Source organism: Anabrus simplex, chromosome 11, assembly GCF_040414725.1.
Source record: "Anabrus simplex isolate iqAnaSimp1 chromosome 11, ASM4041472v1, whole genome shotgun sequence".
In the NCBI taxonomy this organism is placed as follows: Eukaryota; Metazoa; Arthropoda; class Insecta; order Orthoptera; family Tettigoniidae; genus Anabrus; species Anabrus simplex.
Genome location: NC_090275.1, coordinates 105,920,224 through 105,941,628, shown reverse-complemented (window position 1 = coordinate 105,941,628; position 21,405 = coordinate 105,920,224). Strand labels below are relative to the sequence as shown.

At 40.4% G+C, this 21,405-nt stretch overlaps 1 protein-coding gene across 2 annotated transcripts in view; it reads left to right on the top strand.

Annotated features, from left to right (window-relative positions):
• Positions 1–21,177, top strand: part of LOC136883254 (uncharacterized) — a 35,787-nt gene extending 14,610 nt beyond the window's left edge. For both annotated transcript variants that reach the window (XM_067155465.2, XM_067155464.2), the window contains exons 3-6: positions 3,194–3,290; positions 7,305–7,402; positions 14,296–14,449; positions 20,670–21,177. In XM_067155465.2, coding sequence (XP_067011566.1) covers positions 3,194–3,290; positions 7,305–7,402; positions 14,296–14,449; positions 20,670–20,818 — 498 coding nt within the window. In that variant the 3' untranslated portion in view covers positions 20,819–21,177. The remainder of the gene's footprint in view (positions 1–3,193; positions 3,291–7,304; positions 7,403–14,295; positions 14,450–20,669) is intronic.
• Positions 21,178–21,405: the final 228 nt, after the last annotated feature.

Below are 21,405 nucleotides of genomic sequence, written 5' to 3'. Positions count from 1 at the left end.
AAATCCTCGACAAGGCGAGTTGGCCGTGCTTTCAGGGGCGCGTAGCTGTGAGCTTGCATCTGCGTGATAGTGGGTTCGAACCCCACTGTCGGCAGCCCTGAAGGTGGTTTTCTGCGGTTTCCCATTTTCACACCAGGCAAATGCCGGGGCTGTACCTTAATTAAGGCCATGGCCACTTCCTTCTCTATTTTAGGCCTTTCCTGTTCCATCATCGCCATAAGACCTTTCTGTGTCGGTGCTATGTAAAATAAATTGTAAGAAGAAAAATCCTCCATGTCATTATGCATTGGAGGCTATGGGTAGCCTAAAATTTTCTTCTAATGCTTGTGCGTTGCCTGAAGAAAATACGGTGGTGTCAGTAAGATTATGCGCAACTCTATCATGCCTCAGTGCGTGGAGTGACCCTGAACAACCAGGATAAGCTGCGGAAGATGATGACTATGATGATGATTATAGTTAATATTATTTGGCATCCAGCAACAATCATTTGTATAATCACAATATAATCATACTTCGGCGATACAAAAGTGAAAGAATTTATTTTTGGGGTACGCCAACCAAAAAGTTTGAATACCATTGGCCTATAGTACGAGGACGGATCAAATATAAACGGGAGTTATTTTTAAAAATTGATTGCATCAACCAAAACTATGCACATATGCAGATCACTTTTCGACAGTGTCTTGCCTTCGATACACATTTTTCCATCGGATTGGTCTGTTTTTGGTGCAGTTCTGATAGAAAGGAGAGGGACGTGTGCGGAGCCAGTTGCGCACAAAGTCTTCTACACGTGCATCATCATTGAACTGCTGTCCTCCTAGGTCTTGTTTGAGTGGTCCAAACATAGTCGCAGGGCAGTAAATCTGGACTGTACGGACGGTGTTCCAGAGGTGTCCAGTGAATTTCCTCCCCACTTTTTCCCACTTTAAAGTTGCAGTATGCGGCCTTGCATTGTCGTGGAGAAGAAGGACCTTTTGAATCGGTTGCTGGCGGCGCTAGTTATGATACGCAGGTTTTGCTTCATCGAAAAGGCGACGGTAATAGGGTACATTAATTCTTTGTTTGTGAGGAAAATCTACCAGCAAAATGGCCGTGGAGTCCCAGAAAATGGTTGCAAGCACCTTTCCAGCAGGTGGGCATGTTTTGGCTTTGACCGCACAAACTTTGTCTCTTTGCCACCACTCCATGCTTGCTTGCTTTGACTCTGAGGTGTAATGATGCACCCAAGTTTCATCACAAGTCACAATATGGTGCAAGAAATCCTCTCCCTCCTCGTAGCGATGGAGGAATCTCTGACAAACTTGCTGGTGAAATCTTTTTCTGTTCCTGGTTGAGGAGATGAGGAGATGAGGAACCCATCTGGCAGACAAATTTCTGAAATGGAGTTCATCTCGGATGAGGGTTTGAACATTTCCGTAACTTATTCCTATGGCTAAAACAGTTTGTAAAATTTTTATTCTCCGGTCTTCACCAATAATGTCGTGAATGGCAACAATGTTTTCTGCAGTGATGCTTGTCCGCGGTCTTCTTTCATGAGGTTTATTTTCCACAGCTTCTCTTCCTGCCACAATTTTTTTTAGCCCATTCATACACTAGAGTGTGCGATAGTATTTCTTCCCCAAACTGTACACGGAGCCGTCTCAAAATTTCAGAAGGTTTGGTGCCCTCTTTTGCGAGAAATTTGATGATGTGTTGTGCAACAGATGTGTGCACCTCTTGCTCACTCATGGTGTACTGAAGCAGTCCAGCTATCCACTGTTGTTCGCGCATGCAAAGCCCTTCTCCAGACACCCTCACACATCCTGGCAAAGTCCCGCTTCAGAATTATTACTAACAACAGCGGTACCCGTTTATATTTGATCTGCCTTCGTATATGACACAACATAAGTAACTTTTAATGTACACACAATCATTTTTGCGAAAAAAAATTAAGTATATTTAGTTAATAAAATAATAATTATTCCTTTAATTCCATCCGTTTCTTGTTCCTCTCTCTCTTTATGAATATGACTTATAAACCAGTTGGTTTATTTTCTCCTCTTGTGTTTTTCCCGTCTTCTTAGTCTTTTGCCACCTGTATTTGTTGTCCCCTTTCTTTTATTTATCCAGCTTTCCCCTTATCCCATACTTCCCACATCACAGAGCAAGTTGGTTAGGGTTGCGAAGCTGTGAGCTTGGGTTCAAACGTCACTATCGGGAGCCCTGAAGATGGTTTTCCATGGTTTCTCATTTCCACACCAGGAAAATGCTGGTGTTGTATCTTAATTAAGGTCATGGTTGCTTCCTTCCGACTCCTAGACCTTTCCTACCCCATCGTCGCGATGAGACCTATCTGTATTATGTGATGTTAAAAATAAATGGCGGTATGCTGTTACTGTTGTAACGGCTGCATGGTTTTGAAGGTTTTGTAGACTTACTTATTAGAGACAAAAAAACAACAACAAATATGATGTGGATGATAAATTTTACTCAATAGAACGTGGTACTGTTGAAATGTGGGTAATAACTCGGTGGCTGTGACAGGAGAAATAAGAGATATAATTTAAGAGTTTGGCAGTAATATTACTAGTAATTATTTAATTTGTTATTCTGTACAACTGACCATGATGTATGCACAATGACAGCTAACCTCCAACTGAACGCACGAGTCAACAAAGCGTCGTCTTATAACAGAGTATGTATGTGACGTCACATATTTAGCATAACATTTTCCTTATTTTGAAGCGCTGTTCCATAAAAACTGCGTTTCAGATTTTTTTTTGCAACAGGTAGCCTTCTCTTTTAGCTGTCAATTGAGTTATTAAACATAATCATAATTAAATACTCTCATCGATATACGCGTTCTACCCAAACATTAAAACATCTTCAAATTTTTCTTTCCATGTACACATTCTCAAGGAATGTAAGTCTACGTTAAAAACTTCCGACATAAGGACTGAACACCTATCAAATTGCAATCTTCCCTCCAAGATGAGTGTTGAAACCTGCCCTTTTGATAAAGCTAGGAAGCATAAAGAGCTTGTGGCTAAGAAGAAATGGATGTAGAAGTCGGCGGTGTCTGAAGATGTGATGCTCCCTCCTACATTAGGTTCGATTTTCCTCTTGTTTATTCCTGTCCTGGACTTTTATATTGGACCCTGTGTTCGTATTTAAGAATACAAACTCAAAATGCTCTCTCTTTCTCTCAACATAGTTGGACTCCGTAACCGGCTTCCTGCTCGTGACCAGCCTTTACGACACAGTGATCAGCTTGCTGCCCATATCCAAGGAAGAGATCATCCCAGACTTAGGTAATTCCTAACATATTTCACGTGGATTGAGTCACATATCTGACTTGATTACAATATATTATGTAATTAGAAATTAAATTTCAAGGAATATTGAATGTATTCACAGTCCATCTTTTTTCTTCCTATATGCCTTTTTCCCATTTCTACAAAGGGTCGGTGTTTCCTTTTTTGATTCTTCTTTGCCATTTCTCTGTATCGTGGGTGCCCTCATCTCTCCGAACTTTCCTTTAAATATCCTTCCCCACCTTGTTTCTACATCTCAGTTTAGTCTTCCCCTCTTCCTTTTCTAGTTTTCTTTCCATCGCTCGAATTGTTCTTCATATTGTGGCGTGGTGAGCCACTGCATCTGCCATGGCAATGTACAACTACGGGAAGTAGCGCAAGCTAGGCAGTTCCAACCGCACGCTCATCACCAAGGAAGGCCCACCCACTCCCTACTCCTTACTCTCATCACCATGTGGAGAAGAGCCGCGTGTGGATTGGTCAGCACCCCCCCGCCCCTGCTATCTGGATCGTCCTGCTCGCTCATTGGAGGCCTCTGGCGTTGTGGACGAATCTGGATGATGCACAGAGAGTATTCACCTTTGAGAGACTCTGGGAGGTGTGTCCCTTCTGGAAGCATCCAGATGGCGTGGGCCCAGGTATTTAAATCAGGCACGACCTGTGATATTGGATTCAGTTAATTGGTGTAGTGAGTTCAGTGTGTGGACTTAATGAGTTAGCGAAGAGTGCAGTCAGTGTGTTAGCGACAGCCTGGGCTTAGGTGTCAGTCTGTTAGAGCCGGGGACTCATTTCTGTGTTCCTGTCGTCGTGCGTGTGAGTGTCTTTCATCAGCTGCTGGATGAGGACGTGGCCTGTCCTGTGCAGCGTGGAGGACAACACCAGTTGCCGACATGTGTAGGCTGTGGACTTCAGACTGTGACAGTGCTAACGAAGTAACTGTATGACTGAGCGAAACTGTAGTATTAGTGATCATAGTCTGTGTGAGTTAGTGTAAATGAACAGCGTAAATAAGAGAGGGAGAGAGAGAGCGAACTGTGTAATTGTGCGAGTTGCGAGCTCGGCAGTCCTGTGTGTGTAGTATATAGCTTTAGTGATTAGTAAATAAATCTTAGAAATAGAACGCTACCAGATTCTGTCTTTATCTATCCTGTCAACACGTTACGGTATCGAAACCACCTCGGTCTCGATTCCTTGATTTTCCTGCTCATCCATTCCTCCTTCACTGTTCCTCTTACACATTTGTCCCTCCTTGTTACTCCAGTCATCCATCTAAGTATCCTTATTTCTGCAGTTTCCATTTTCTTTTTATGGCCTCTTGTAATTGCCAATATCTGTGCACTATTCAACTTTTCCGGTTTTACCCTTCGTTCTACAGCTCACAGTCTTGTTACATAGCACTCCAGTCCTCTTTCATATCCAGCCACATTGTATTCTTTGCTGCATTTTTGATCTTTTGGAGTATTGGACCCCACATATTTAAACTTATTTACAGAGCTTAGCATCTCATCCTGCATTTTTATGGACGTATCTGCTATACTTTTCACTGCCTTGAACTCTGTTTTTGTTCTACTGATTCTCTTACGCCTTTCTTCCAACACTTAAACAGTTTTCTCAATTCCTCAATTTTTTCTTCTGCCTTACCCCAGGATTCTTTGCTCGGGATGACATCTTCAAACATCATACTGCATGGGGCTTTCCTTCTAACATCTCTCACACCGTGCGAGTTGCCCGTGCGGTCAGAGGCACATGGCTGTGAGCTTGCATCCGGGAGATAGTGGGTTCGAATCCCACTGTCGGCAGCCCTGAAGATGGTTTTCCATGGTTTTCCATTTCCACACCAGGCAAATTCTGGGGCTGTACCTTAATTAAGGCCACGGTCGCTTCCTTCCAACCCCTAGGCCTTTCCTATCCCATCGTCCCCATAAGACCTATCTGTGTTGGTGCAACTTAAAAAAAAAAAAAAAAAACCACCTCTCACAATCACAAGGTCAAATAGGTGTGGACTGAGAGCTGTTCCATCATGTAACACCACTTCCATCTTGAATCATTCTGTGATTCCTACACTATTCTTAACCTGGGTCACTGTCTTTTCCTATATTTCCTTTACAGTCTTCACATACCTTTCCTGGAACACTTTTCTCCCTCATACATCTCCACATCTCTTGCCTGGGTACTTTGTCATATGATTTTTGCAATGTCTGTAAACACCATTTGTGGCTCTGCTTGCATTTCTATGTGCTTCTCTCCTAGTTGTTGCAAGGCAAATATAGCATGTGCTGTTCCTCTACCAAATTGTTCCTCCTCAATACTCATCTCCTGCCATAGCTTTCCACTTATAATTCTTTCTACGATCTTCACTGTATGGGACATAAGCTTGAATCCTTTGTAGTCTTACGCATCTCCTTTTCCTTTACAAGTTGGCACGAGGATACTTTTCCTCCATTCACAGTCTTGATTTTAATGTTATATAAGTAGGGTGATTGTTAATCGTGTTTGTCATTTTAGGCATGCATGTTTCATTTTATTCCAGATCAAAAGTATCCACACACCCCTCTGCACTCGTTAACTAGAGCCTAACCGTGCGGTTTGGGTAACGTGGCTGGGAGCTTGCATTCAGGAGATAGTGGGTTTGGATCCCACTGCTGACAGCCTGGAAGATGGTTTTTCATGGTTTACTATTTTCACACTGGGCACATGCTGGGGCTGTACCTTAATTTTGGCCGTGGATGCTACCTTCTCAGTCCTAGCCCTTCACCATCCTTGTATCCTTGAAAACCTTCTATCTGTTAGTGTGATGTTAAACCACTATCCAAAAAAAAAGTAAAAGAAAAACTAGCACCTAGATGTCACTAAGACTACCACTGCTGCTATAAAAGTTTGATGTTGTTCGTTGCTACAAGGTACCTGCAGAATGGGAGCTTAGTGGCTTCTGATGTGGAATCGCTGGTTGCCACATTAGTAAACAGTCAGTAAGAGCCATTTCCACCCTCCTCAAGTTGCTCAGGTTGCCCATGTTGACTGCCTGGGACATAATTGTGAAGTAGAAACGGGAAAGCAAAAACCATAGTTGGTTAGGCCATGTGTAATGACCGACAGAGACAGTCCGGTATCGAAGAAGGTGGTACAGGAAAATCGCACTACATCATGTGATACCATCACCGTGAATTCCGTAGCCCCATTAATTGCTCAGCTAGCACCATGACTACACCGGGAAATGCAAGGTCTGGGGGTTCAGGTGGAGGTGAAGTCGGAGAAGGCTGAAAATACTGCAGAGATTGTCAGACATAGTCAATAGATTGCCGAAATGAAAATAAAAAATAATAATGAACTAGAAAGGTCAGACTCCTTGGCCGAATGGTCAGGATTGAGGCGTTTGATTCAGAGGGTACTGGGTTCGATTCCCGACTGGGTTGGGATTTTAATCCCATGTGATTAACTCTTCTGGCTTGGGGACTGGTTGTTTGTGTTTGTTCTGAGGACATCCAGCCTTAAAACAGGGCCAAATCCACATGCTTGACACAGGTCGCACCTGCAACCTTGCAGTGTGTGGGAAAAGTGGTAGAATAATAATAATAAAATAATAACACTTATTAAACTTGCTACTGCACTGCAGGAAGAATGGTCCGCTATGCTGCTGGATTTGTTCTCACAGAGTTAGAGTTGTGAAAAGGTCAAGGGTGGGTATTTGAGTCCACCACTGGACAGTTTGAGGAATGAGGAGGTGTCCAAGTACCTTTGATCACATAATATAATATATGTTAATGTGGAGTGTTGGCTGTTAAAGTACTTATTCTGCAGTTCCTGTTGTATGTTGTGCTAGTTGGGGCACTTGCACGAATTATGCATAATTAAAGACATTATTATATGCAACATCTTTCTTGTTTCACTAACTAGTGATTGTCTTTCCCTGTAAAAGGACTGGCTAAAAGTGACTTGATCATACTTCATCTGCAAGGAATTCTGTGCATATTCTTGTTACCTCATTTTCAATTACCGTATTTTGTCTTTCAGATCAGTCAGATATTAAGGTGATTGTCCTGATCGTCTCAGGTCTGTTGGATCTTCTGCAGTGTGTGCTGAGTGTCGCACTCTTCTATGGCGCCAAAGAGGTATGATTTCTAATAGCCTGCTTTCCAGTGATATGTCAAAGCAGTTCATAGCTTGTCAGATTAACCTCTTAACTTTAAAACCATAGATAACATGTGTTTTAAGTTTTAGTAAGCAATTAAAACCCTGAGGATATCGTATTATCTCAAGGATTTTATTTTCGCTATTCATTTACTCTGATTTTTTTAAAGCCAAATCTGGTTAATCATACTAGGAAGTTGAAATTTTGAAGACATGCATATTCTGCTCACAAACACCAGCATACACATTTTCAGAATTGCAACATTAGACCTTCCAAAGATATTAACAATTACATTTTTATAATTACAATTTGTAATCGCTACTACAGTGGTTACACAAAACAAAGCACGAAACACAATAAAAGGGGGAGGAAAGTAAGAGCAACTACACAATATCAGAAACCACTTACACACTCAGCGAAACATCAGCTGGACTACGTGGCTCTCCGCCAACAACAACATAATACGTAAATATCAGTAGGCCCAACTAGTGGACAATAAACCAGGAAGGTGGAAGGAACTACGACCTACCGAGGGCATGGACATGGCTTAGGTTGTGGTTTCCGAAATAATTCGCCGTGATCCTTACATTTGAAAAATATTATTTACAAGTGAAATTTTACAAATACATTCCGAACAAAATCTACCAACTTGCAACTGACGAACTATGTTCTCTGTGATACCATAACTTAGAGGTTCTTTGATAATATCTTTCTACAAGTTCAAATTTCAAACCAACTATACATCTAGTTACAAATCCAGTTGTACAATGCAATTTACGGTGAAGTAAACGTACTCTCCAAAACTCTAGTGTTCATCAAGAGACACTGAACTACCAGAGGCAAACCGCAAGGTAAATATATTAAACTACAATCTACATATTTAGTGAAAGAAGAAATGGGAATGCCTCGAAAACAAACAGGCAAGCCCAGCTGAAAAGCTAAGGCGTCATAAATAATTAATTTGGCGAATCTAGGTTAGGCTAGGGCAGACTCCTATATGAAATAGCAAGTGAACATTACGGAAAATTTAGCCGGAACGGAATCAAGAGTGCTTACCCGAAGGTGGCCCATCCCGTTAGCGAGGCATTGCTGACGACGTAAAACTTCAGACAGACCTAGACAGACTAAGGCAGACCAGGCCAAAACAAGACAGACCGAATTATCACGAACGCTGCCTCACTCTCTATATATAGGTAAACCCTGGCCTTGGAGTAGCCAATCAGAATGCATGAGTCCGCGTATGCCCTCCTAGGTTCACCAATCACAATTCCTACTACAGTCACGAACTTTAAATAACATTCTCGAATACACACGCTCGCGAACCTTCCATTTCCATATATTCTAGAAGACATAACCAACAAAATACAACACACCCTGCTCAAAATTTCATGTAACATTTTTGGATACTTCCAGTAAGTACAGAACTGAAATATACTATTTACAAATACCATATATTACAAATATTACATAGTACAGGTTAGGTCATTATTAATAAAACATACTACCACACTTTACAAATAAAGTCTTCAATAAACATTTTCCACTTCCACTACATTGTTCACCTGTGACACAATTCATTAAAATTGCTCATCATTAGAGACGAGAATTATAGGCACTAACAATAGTTAAAATAGGCAGGCATATAGGCTCTTAAATTAGCAAAAATAGGCATTTAAATAGGCACTAATGTGTAAAATAGGCAACAAAATAGGCATAAATAAATTACTTATTATTTAATAACACACTCAATTACTATAAAAGGAATTTTCAGGCAAAGTTTCAATGTTTTCCAGTAACAATATTGTTCTCCCTTCTTGCATAATGTTTTTGTACTGAGAGAAGGATCTCTCAACATCACATGAAGTGATAGGACAAAACTTCATTGAAGTCACTTCATCTGGTTTTATTTCGCCGACAGCGGCTGCCTTCCGAGAGGTTCGATCAAAGCTTCCGCTGACTTCTTCCACAATCCTAAATGACTCCACTAGGGGCGTGCTACTCTTCTCCAACTTGGTGATTGCTCCCGGCTCCTTGTTGAAATTTGAAGATGCTCCGGTTTATGAAAGGGCATATTAGCTCCCAACATTGCAGTGCATGGGTCTGAAGAAAATGGTTGTTGGTCGCTGCCCAAAGTGGACTGGTAGAAAGGCTGTGTTGATACATATTTCTGTACTCGTACCAGATCCATTGCAGTATTTCTAAGTTGATCTATGTGGTATTTTTCTCACATTTGATCTGAAAAATAATAAAATTGACATAAATAGCATTGTCCCTATATCTTAAATTTCCAAAGTTGGGCTAATTGGCAATAAAGCTTACTATATCTCATGCATTTGTTTCATTTAAAAAAAAAGATGATTTTTCTAGAAGTACAAAACTTTAAAGTAGGGACAAGGGAATTCGTAATTTACATGGAAATATGTCTTCAAGGATTTTCAGTTATAATTTGGCAGTATTGTGTTGAGTTTACTGGGTGAAAGATAATTAAAAAAGACGTGAAACGATAGCTGAGTAGCCTAGACGCTAGGTCCTAGAGGAGAGATCTGTCCTTTTTGCTTTCCAAGGACCCACCAAGCTGCTCCTAGCAGTATTCTTACTTATGTAGAAGAATAAAAACGGAGGCACTATAAATTTCAGATTTGTGAACATTTCATTTGTTGTTATTCGCCGACTTTGGTCAGTCTGGTCAGCTGTCATGATAACTATTTTCTGTTGCCTGCAATAGATCCTACATCACGTGTGCCCACAAGGCAGCCACACTTGTTGAAAATTAAAAACCACGTAATTTGAAATTGTGGCATGCGCCCATAACATTACTTTTGTCACAATTTAGCAAGACTCAAGAGGGGATGCTAGAGGCTTTCTGGTGACTTCGCGATGATAACCTGGGAACGTACGCTCCTCAGACTCTCCTTGCTCCCCCCCCCCCCCCAAGCTCAACGGTTACAATCCGGACCTCACCCATCCAGACCAACGGTCTTTTTTGTTGGCCTGGTCTTTATAAGATAGTCTTGGCAACCTTGTAAAACACGCTGTGGCATCATCCTAGCTGGGCTACATTGGATCTGCAACCCGTGTTTCGCAAAGGCTTAGTGGAAGTGTAATAGAATTCACAATTTTTTAGAGGGAGTTTTAAAAGTTGCGTTTCAGTTGTAAATCTCTATTTTCACAGGAAATGAATCACAGTTCAAAATACCGATTTAATTTTCATCCATTCTGTACAAGAGACCACGGGTGTTCTAACTCCTCGTTCAGTAATTTAATGATTATCTACATTTTAGCAATATAAATTATTGAAAGTTCGCGACTAATACAGCATTGCAACAAAACAACTTGCCACAATACAAAAATAAATAGGCCTATATATGCTGCAGTGAAATGCAATCATAGTTCTCAATCACAAAAAAGATAATAGGAACAAACAAACTTACCTCCTTACAGCTTGACAGACTACCCTTCCATCCGTAGTGAAATTGGGATCCCCTGTGATCCACTCCTTCAGCCAGTAGGACTTTTTTTGGGCATTGCCGGAAACACACTTCTTCTTCTTCTTCTTCACAATAAATCACAACCCGTTCTGAACATAAATTGTACACGTACAACAGTTCACATCAAAACGGAGGTACAGGGCATATGGGTTGTGCAACATTAGTTCGACGTTGACTGGTTCTCGCATATGTCTTAGGAGGTTGGAGGGGTTGCAGGCTTCGAGGTCAAATTGTTCCCTGTTTCTCCTGATGGAAATTTTCCTAGAACTATTTCTGATGACTTCTGAGAATTCCCATTTTTGTCCGTGGGGTAAACAGATATTGATAAAAGAGAAGATAATTCTGTTGAGCACACTAGCTACAATATAATGCACTGGAAGAAAATCGGCTTTTTAAAAATAGTCAAAAGGCATCAACTAGGCAATTATACTCCAATTAGGCGCAAACCCCTGAAATAGTCATTTATAGGCACAATAAAACCAACGAAATACAGCTAAATATAGCTAAAAAGACCCAAAGCCTACGTTTCTGAACACAGGAATAAAATAGGCATATAGGCAAATTCCCGTCTCTGCTCATCATGGTGTAAATCTTTATTTTTTGAATTAAAATTTTTATAGTACGTTCTACTATAATGGGTTCAGTAATTCACATATGCTATTTGAAATTGAATGGGTAGATGACCCAGAATTAACTTTTGAAAAATAATTAACTTTTTTCTTAAAATATTATGCAGAAACAAAATTCAGTTCAAAATATTTAAAAATATATCAAGATTTCAATTAATTAATTAATTTTGTGTGGCTGTTTCTAGCTGAGTGCAGCCCTTGAAGGCACACCCTCCGATGAGGGTGGGCGGCATCTGCCATGTGTAGGTAACTGCGTGTTATTGTGGTGGAGGGTAGTGTTATATGTGATGTGTGAGTTGCAGGGATGTTGGGGACAGCACAAACACCCAGCCCCCGGGCCATTGGAATTAACCAGTTAAGGCTAAAATCTCCGACCTGGCCTGGAATCGAACCCGGGACCCTCTGAACCAAAGGCCAGTACACTGACTGACCATTCGGCCAACGAGTGTCAGACAAGATTTCAATAAAAAGCATAGTCACTATTTTCTTTATATATTTTCACATGTAGGAAAAAAATATGAAGCTAACTGGCCAAATACTGCATCACGTGGAGTAATTTGAAAACTTCCAAGCATCTAAAATAACATTTCTGACTAAATGCAGTCTAAAATATTTTACCCCTTCAGAAGCTCCCTGCTGCATATGTTGGACCTTTAGATACCAGCTTCCTTCATTCCTTCCTGGGTGATCTTGGTCAGTTCTTGCTATCTTTTACAATCTTTTACTAGGTTTTACACTGTGGTGCACATGACTCCTGTCCCTAACAGCACATTTTTCTTGCTGAATCAGAAATTGTTTGTCCTTTTATTGTTTCTTTCAAGTTTGTTGATACAGAACACCGCTTATTAAACTCACTCACTGCTGAGATCACTGCAAACTCCAGTTTTTCTTTGAAATGGAAGTTTCTTTGCCACATTTACTCCATATCACACTGTGTACACTTTTGTTGGCATTCTGAGTCTTTCATCTGTTACTCCTACCCAGAATCTCATTAGATGCAAGTCTTTGGTACACTGATGTCATCTTTACAACTACAGGTGGAGACAAAATTGTTTTCATGATAGTTTTGTCATGTTTGTGGAGATTCTCACCCTTCGACAAAGCATGATTGTAAAAACACCATGATGTCTCCCCATTAGGGCATTTTTTGTGCTCTGGGTTGTCATCAGCGGACATGCATTGGTACAAAGTGGCAAACATTGCCGAACATCAGGCCCATTATTTTTTTTTGCATTCCTATAATAATTGCTTAGTTTGATGATTGTCTCTTCTTTCAGGCTTCCAGGTTTCTGCACCCCAAGACTTACACCCTCCACTCTCCATTCTTTAACAGTATTTCTTAACCCTGTCCCAAGCCTCTTGGAAATGTGGTTTAAGAGAAATGCTTTGATATTTATGCATCTATTTTCTTAAACATTTTATAACACAATTCAGTGTGATTTTCAAAATAAATATGTTGCAGATATGAAAGTCATAGTATATGCAGATGATATAATGATATGGGTAGAAAATGAACAAAAATTAGAACAACTAAATACCTGGCAGAGGGCAACTGAAGAAGCAGGCATGGAAGTAAGTTTAACAAAAAGTGAGGCAATGAAAATCAGTAGAGAAAACAAAAAATGAAGGATGTTAGATGCAATGGAAAAATTCTTAAAGAAGAGGATGCTTTTAATTACCTAGTAAGTAAGCTAACTGGGAAAGGAAACATCAAGGAAGAAATTTTGGAGAGGATAGGAAATTGCTCACAATTTTATTACTGTGTATCAGACATAATTAGAAATTGGAAAGTACCTACCAAAGTAAAAATCATGATATATAAATCATATTATTTGCCAATATTGACCTCTGGATCAGAATGTTGGACTTGGACAAAAAGAGATCAGAGTAGATTACAAGCGGCAGAGATGCGCTTTCTGCAAGGGATCTTGGGTAAAACAAGGAGGGGCAAGATAAGAAATGAAACCATACGAAACATGCTACAGATCAACCCTCTAAAAGAAAATGTGGAGACAAATAGGCTGACATTGTTTGGCCACATCTAAAGAATGGGACAAGAAAGATTACCAAGAAGAGCTGTGGAATGGACAGAATCTGGAAGAAGACCAATTGGAAGACCACGAACCAGATGGAGGGATCGGGTGGAGGATGACGTAAGTCGAGAGGACTACTTTAGCAGACAGTGATGAACGATAGAATGTGGGGAAAAAAGAGAAGATTGGAAGAGGCTCTGTGAACTACCTGCATAAGCAGAAATGTATCAGGAAGAAGAAGAAAAAGAAGTAGTAACCCCTTTTTTTTTAAACATGAAATTTTGTGACAGGAATATACTATTTCTAGTTTCAAGAATCGTTTCTCCTTTTGTGTTTGTCCTGCGTTTCTCCGGATGAAGCTGGGAAGCAGGAACGACCTCAGTAGGGGCTTAGAAGAGATGGATGTAGAAGAATTTGGATTGACGGTGGCATTGTATGAAGATGTCGAGTTTATAGTCATTTTATGTTTTCATGATACTGACTTGCCATTGTTTTTGTCCTGTTATGTATTCATTTGTTTGTTCCTATCTCTTGAGATCTGACTTGACAGTAACAGATCAGTTTGGGAAGAGGGAAGGAGTTACAGCAAGACGAGACAAATACAAACATTAAAACACAAAAGGACAATGGCAATCTCCACCTCTTCATATTCTTCACAGTTTTCTTCTTAGAGTGACTTTTTGACATTGGCTTTGTAACTTTTTTTTTTCTTTCTGTCTTTAGCAAAAGGGTAAGTTCCTGATCCCCTGGATTCTTCTCTACTCAGTATCGGTACCAGTGTCCATCGTACTGCTGGTTCTGACTGCTATTGTGTTCTTCCTGTATGCTCCTGCTGTGTATGGAGTGGGGATCCTGATCTTCTGTGCTGTCACCACAGGTTTGTAAATATTTGAAGAGATTTCAGTAATTTGAAGTTGCTTTTTGTAAAATTTGGGAATAACATACAGTAGTCTCGATTATCCAACCTAAACGGGACCTGGAGTACGTCGGATCACCGAAAATGTCAGATAATACAGAATAACTTTGAAAATGAACTAAAACAAACAGGAAGGCTCTACTGTATTACTATGTTTTACAGTACTCTTATTTAATGATTTAACAATTCTTTTTTTTTTTTTGCTAGGGGCTTTAGGTCGCACCGACACAGGTAAGTCTTATGGCGACGATGGCATAGGAAAGGTCTAGGAGTTTGAAGGAAGCGGCCGTGGCCTTAATGAAGGTACAGCCCCAGCATTTGCCTGGTGTGAAAATGGGAAACCACGGAAAACCATCTTCAGGGCTGCCGATAGTGGGATTCGAACCTACTATCTCCCGGATGCAAGCTCACAGCCGCGCGCCTCTACGCTCACGGCCAACTCGCCCGGTATTTATCAATTCAATAGTAACAGTACAGTACATGCAGTATTGAACGAAAATGTCTCAAATGTCTTACGAAAAGAAACTTGTCAACAATGTCTGCTTGCCTGCTGATTCACATTTTCTTGCTGCGAGATCCTGCCATCGATGGTAATCCATCACTGTGAGTCATCACTTTCTCCTTTTGTATTGCAATGCCTCATTCTTCTTGTTCATCATCCACTTTTTTTTGTTAGCATTCGTAAAACCAATAATATCAGGGTCAGTTAGTTCAGACAGCTGATCTTGTGCACACTACTTACATCTAAAGTCGTAGCATCCTCACAGCCAGGCTTGCAATTTATTAAGGGAACAATGTTTTCCATGTCTTCTTGTACTACCTCCTCTCGATATTCAACCTCACTCAACAGTATGTTCCAAGACTTTCTAATATCGCTGTTTCAACTTCTTCCCAAGACTGCTCTATCCAATATGCCACGTCTTTCATGTTGTTTCGTTTTAACTTTTCTATCATGTTGTTGCCATTGTCCATTTTCTCTATCAGGGATGAAAGGAGTTTCTGCCAATATTTCCTCTTCAATGTTTCCAGCACACCTTGGTCCATTGGTGACGTAATGATGTCATGTTAGGAGGGAGGAACATGACTTTGATGTCACCATTTCTAAGTTGCTCTTTATTTGGGTGTGATGGAGCGCTGTCTAGTAGAAGAAGAGCTTTTCTAAGGAGATTGTTTGAAGCTTGAAATTTTTCCACAACTGGAACAAACTGTGTAAAGAACATTCTTTTAAGAAGTCAGCAGACATCCAGGCAGCCTTTTGATTCATGTAATGACCGAGCTCGATAGCTGCAGTCGCTGAAGTGCGGCCAGTATCCAGTAATCGGGAGATAGTAGGTTCGAGCCCCACTGTCCGCAGCCCTGAAGATGGTTTTGTGTGGTTTCCCATTTTCACACCAGACAAATGCCGGGGCTGTACCTTAATTAAGGCCACGGCCGCTTCCTTCCAATTCCTAGGCCTTTCCTATCCCATCGTCGCCATAAGACCTATCTGTGTCGGTGCGACGTAAAGCAAATAGCAAATAGATTCGTGTAATGGACTGGAAGAGCATTAACAGAAAAGTTTTTAAGTGTCCTAGGCTTCTTTGCTTTACCGATCATAAGCAATTTTGCTTTTAAGTTCCCAGTAATATTACTACAGGCCAGAACAGTAACTCTTTCCTCACTACGCTTGTAGCCAGGTGCAGACGTCTTGGTTTTGGGCTGTGAGAGTTTTGATGGCAGCATTTTGAAATTCAGCCGAGTCTCATCACAATTCAAAATATGATCACTGGTTAATCCTTCAGCAAGAATTGTTTCTTGAAATTCCCTTTTCAATTTCACAACCTCATCGGATTTACCTAAGAGTTTTTCTCCACATATATTAAGCTGCCCAATGCCTTACCGTTTTTTCTACCGATCAAGCCACTCAGCACTGGCAGTAAAATTAGGGTCCCCTTCATTAAACTCCTTCTGGAAACACACCGCCATTTCTTGCAGAATGGGGCCAGATAATGACAAGCCCTTTTCCCGGTTTTGAACGAACCAAAGAAATAGTGCTTCACTCACTTTTTCCTACTCACATTTTTCATTGTTTTCCTGATTTTCAGTGCATCACTTGTTGCTTTGGTAGAGCACCACTTTTCAATTTCTTCCCTCTTATGTTTCCAGTCTCCCACTGTAACACGTTCAACACCATAACGTGAAGCCACTTTTTTAAGAGTTTCCCCTTTGTCCAGTCTCTTTAACCCACTCAACTTGTCTTCCACAGAAACAATTACTTTCTTCCGTTTACTCGCCATACTCGCAGAGGATATGAAAACTATAACATCTGCGCCCAACCAATACTACACTGAACAATGACTGAAGATTCGCTTGAACCTGTCCTTGAGAAAAACCCGGTCCTATCGCAAGACTCCCAGTGCTTGTCCCGCGGTCACACCCTCCACACCGAGTGTCCCAGAATTGCCTCCACCTAAAGTACAAATTAAGCCTACCAGTGTCGGATAACACGGAATGTCAGATAAGCGAAGGTCGGTTGAGCGAGACTCTATTGTACATCGAGATAAATCTACCATCCTCAGCATTCGAAGTTGAGTAAAAAAAGATTTTTCCAAGCCGCATTTCTTAAGGTACTTATTGTTATAATTAATCATATACAGTCGTATCAGCACACTAAATTTTATTTCATAATCGGTTTTTAGACTCTTAAGGTCCATCATCAGTGTTGCAATTATTTTTAAAATATTTGATTTTACATGAGTGTGTTGGAGTCAGCCATCAACCGTAACACACATATCGAGCCTAACCTCTCTTCGGCAGACTAGGACGAATATTCAACCACGACACAATTTTTCTCCATGTGTGCATCCACAGTCAAATATTCCACCTGCCTCATAACCTAACCAAGAATCATGAACAACACATCATCACGCCAACAAGAAGAGCTCGATCATTGAAATCTAATGGAGCTAAAACGTGTGTTAAACAGTTTTATGTTCTGTTTAACAGAACTACAAAAGCAATTGTGCTCTGGTATTTTAAGAACATTCTTCAAATTTTATAATGCATTTCAACTTGACATATTCGGTAACCCAAATCGTATTTTAGTGTGTATTTGTCTTAGTCTATTTTACTTATCTTACAAGTATTTTGGCTTATGATGTCCACCAAGAAGGATGAAACATGTCCCGACATTTGTTAATTGCTAATTAAACAAAAATTTTTTTTAGCGTTGTAAAGATGGAACCTTTGACTGTACCTTTAAAAAAGTATACTAACGATAATACGGCCTTTGCAATTTAATTCATTTTATGCAATAAGAATAAAAGTTATGTGTTCTAGGTTTTATGCCACATTTGAATGGAATCATAACAGGTATTGTAGTATTTCTTTTCAAACCATATTGGCTGCAATTGTAGCTCGGAGTTTTACTTTGACATCTATGGATCTGCGTACTCTTGGGAAAGCCACATGCAACTGTCCAAAACACTGGAGTGGGGAGATTTATCCCAACTTTAATGTTTATGCTGGTGACTTATTCATTGTGACAGAGATGGCTAAATTAGAGGAGATTGTCTCCATTTAAGAACGAATAGTACATATGGATTCACAGGTTCTAGATCTATTCTTGGTATAAAACACTTTTTTTTCTGAAGCTGAGTCTGTCTGAATTTCTTCATGAACGATATTTTTAATAATCTTCCACTAGGATAAAGGATAAATTCTTATGTGCTTGTGTAATTTAGGAACCTCATTTTCAAACATACAATGAAACTCGGTTAAGAAGTTCCTGCATAAGAAGTTTTCCCGCCTAATAAGTGTGATATTCTTGGTCCCTTGATCGGTTGCATTAAGATATATACGCTTAAAGTGTTCTGTTGTAAATATATTTCCCGGTTAAACAGTTCAAATTTTAGAGCCCCTTGAGATTGAAAAGGTCCGCTCAAAGCAGCTTGTGGTTAGAACCCTCCAGTCTCCATGCAAGTTGAACCCTGTGTTAGACCGTTCGCGCCTGTCAAGGAGCCTCTCCGGGCTTGCCAAGGCCATATGACGTCACGCTATGACAGCAGCACCACCAGATGCTCACTCTCGCCTTGTGGAATCGAATCGAACCCATCAGTCGTAATTTTCGCTCCACCGTTTACATCAGGCAGAATAGAATCGAATGGGACTTTATGCGGGAAACACAAAGCACGTAATGGATGCTTTGATAAAACATTAATGCAGTAAGTTGCGTGCCGCGACAGGGTGAAGTCATTAATCGAGGTGGCATCAACATTAATTAAAAACCTAAAAATGTATTTGTCCACAACACAGCAGCTTCTTATGCATTACCGTACTGTTTGTTAGGAATACATGAACGACAACCGTAGGGAATGCCACTTACAAAATTGTTCACGGTAAATACTGTACATTCCAAGCCATGTCAATTATCGTACTGACTTACCGTATGGACTCCAATATGATAATATGGTTTGAAATAAGGTCAACAATAATTGCGAAATAAAGTACCGTATAGGCCTAATCTACCACAAAATTGAATATTCTAACCTGTTTGGTTTACATTCCCGTGCTTATTTCCTTCCAGACATTGTCTCTTACGTTGTTATTGCAATAATGCTTATGGGTCTTGTCGTAGAGGAAATTACGTTTTGTAACTAAACTGATAATATTTTCCGTGTCCCTTATTAGATAGATGAATAAACTATTACGAAACAAAGAAACATCCCGACTCTATGCAGGAAACAGCCGACCAAAGAGAATGCAGCCCGATGCAGCCGACTTGCCAGCTGATACATATTATGCCTCCAAACAGCCGGCCGAAAGATCGCGATCGTCTACGAAGTTGAACGAATGTTGATAACCAGCTGGGTGTTGGTGAGAGGGGGCCTGATACACGCACTCAGAGGCATTGCGATACCACGTGTTGGCATAAAATTGAAGGTTATTTTTATTTTTACCTTTATACGAGCTAAACATTGTATTATCGTGTCACTCGTAATTATTACATCGCTTTATTAGAACGTAGCACAAGGATGAGGAGACATGAAATAAAATTCTCGCGGGTAAAGGAACTGTTTACGTTTAGATGTACTAGTGTTGCTAATGCGCCTTTATCACTCGCACGTAATACCCCAATACTTTCCCATGCACTCATTTCTGCAACTTCGAACCTGCTTTTCCTTTCTTCATTACCTTTAGCATGAAGAGGATTAAAGCAGGAAAATAAACTCAATATCGGCTTGTCCATGCGGTACTTGCGAAACAGCCAGAAACTACGCCCGTGACCGTGACAACTAGTAGGAATGCAGGGGCGATATAGGCCTATGAATAGGTTCTAAGAATAAGTTGCCGATGTCCCGTCTGCTGCCGTTAACTTGAAGATGTCGGGGGGTGTGAAAAACTGAGGCAATGATATTGGAGAGTGTTGCTGGAATGAAAGATGACAGGGAAAACTGGAGTACTCGGAGAAAAACCTGTCCTGCCTCCACTTTATCCAGCACAAATCTCACATGGAGTGACTGGGATTTGAACCACGGTATCGAGCGTTGAGAGGCTGGCGTGCTGCAGCCTGAGCCGTGGAGGCTTCATTTTGGTAAGTATTAAGCAAAAGGCTTTTTGCTCTCTATGAAGTTTGTAACATGCAAGATTAATGCAAGGATTATTTTTCTCCATCCTCATCGTCGTTGTCATCATCATCATCGTCATGTGTTCTGCCCACAGCCAGGTTTTCACGTGGCAGTACTCCATATTCTCCTGTCTTCTGCCATCCTCTTCAGATCCTTGTAAGTTCCTCCTCCTTTGATGTTGTCTATCATTTTGTACCTTCTCCTTCGTCTCAGTCTCCTTTCTCAAACTAATCCTTGCAGTGCTTCCGTTAACAAACACTTCCATCTCAACAAGTATCCCATCCAGTTCTTCTTCCTTTCCCTTGTAACTTGCAGCAATCCACTCTTCTCACCAAAAATTTTCAATATTTTTTTTTCATTTCTCACTCTTTCCATTCAGCTTATTCTCTCCATTCTCCTCCACATCCAAATCTCATATGCTTCTAGCCGTTTTTTCATTTTCTCCTCAATGTTTATGTCTCTGCTCCCTTAGCTCTGTATAAAAAATTAAGGGATGTTGTATACGCGATCCTTCAGGCACACACCTAGGTTAGTACTGTTGGTATCTGTAAACATTTTAATGTTTTCTGTTGCAGTGTTGCCTTCATACTTTCTCATCATCGTCTTCAGCTACTACAGGGAGCTGGAGCTAACAGGACCGCTGGATCCTACCGCCAACAAGGAAGTATTTCAGTTCCCTCGCCGCTACTCCAAGGAGCACACGCACCCCAGTGCGTTAGTCTGAATGGACTTCTCAAACAATGTTTCAATTGACCTACTACATACGGTTCATTTCTTTCAGAAAATCAAAAGTTTTAAATAATATTTATATTCATGCTCACAAGCAGAGAGAAGAGTTGGGACATAAATAATGGCATGTGGCCTCCGAAGAGATCTGGTGCTTGTCCTTCGAGTTGATGGTGTATAGGCGACTTGCAAGTCTGTGAGGATGGGATCCTACCTGTGATCATTGAATCATTTATTTGGTGTTAAACAACAAGTGCCACGCTCTGTCAGCCCATTTCAACTTTGAATTCTGGTAACGTCTCGCAGAGGACTCTATTCCAGTTTAATGCGTAATGGCCATTCAAATAAAATCAGAACAAAAACATTTTTTAAAGATATCATCATTTGATACAGTTACACATAACACATTTTAAATACCGTATTTCACGGCATAATCGTCGCACTTTTTATACCAAAATTTTCGAAAAAAATTGTAGGGTGCGACCATTATACGATGAATATTTAATACCAGTATTTGTATTACTCAAAAAATGTATTTATAACTAAATTGTATTTGATACAAATTTAAGATGCATGTAATACTCG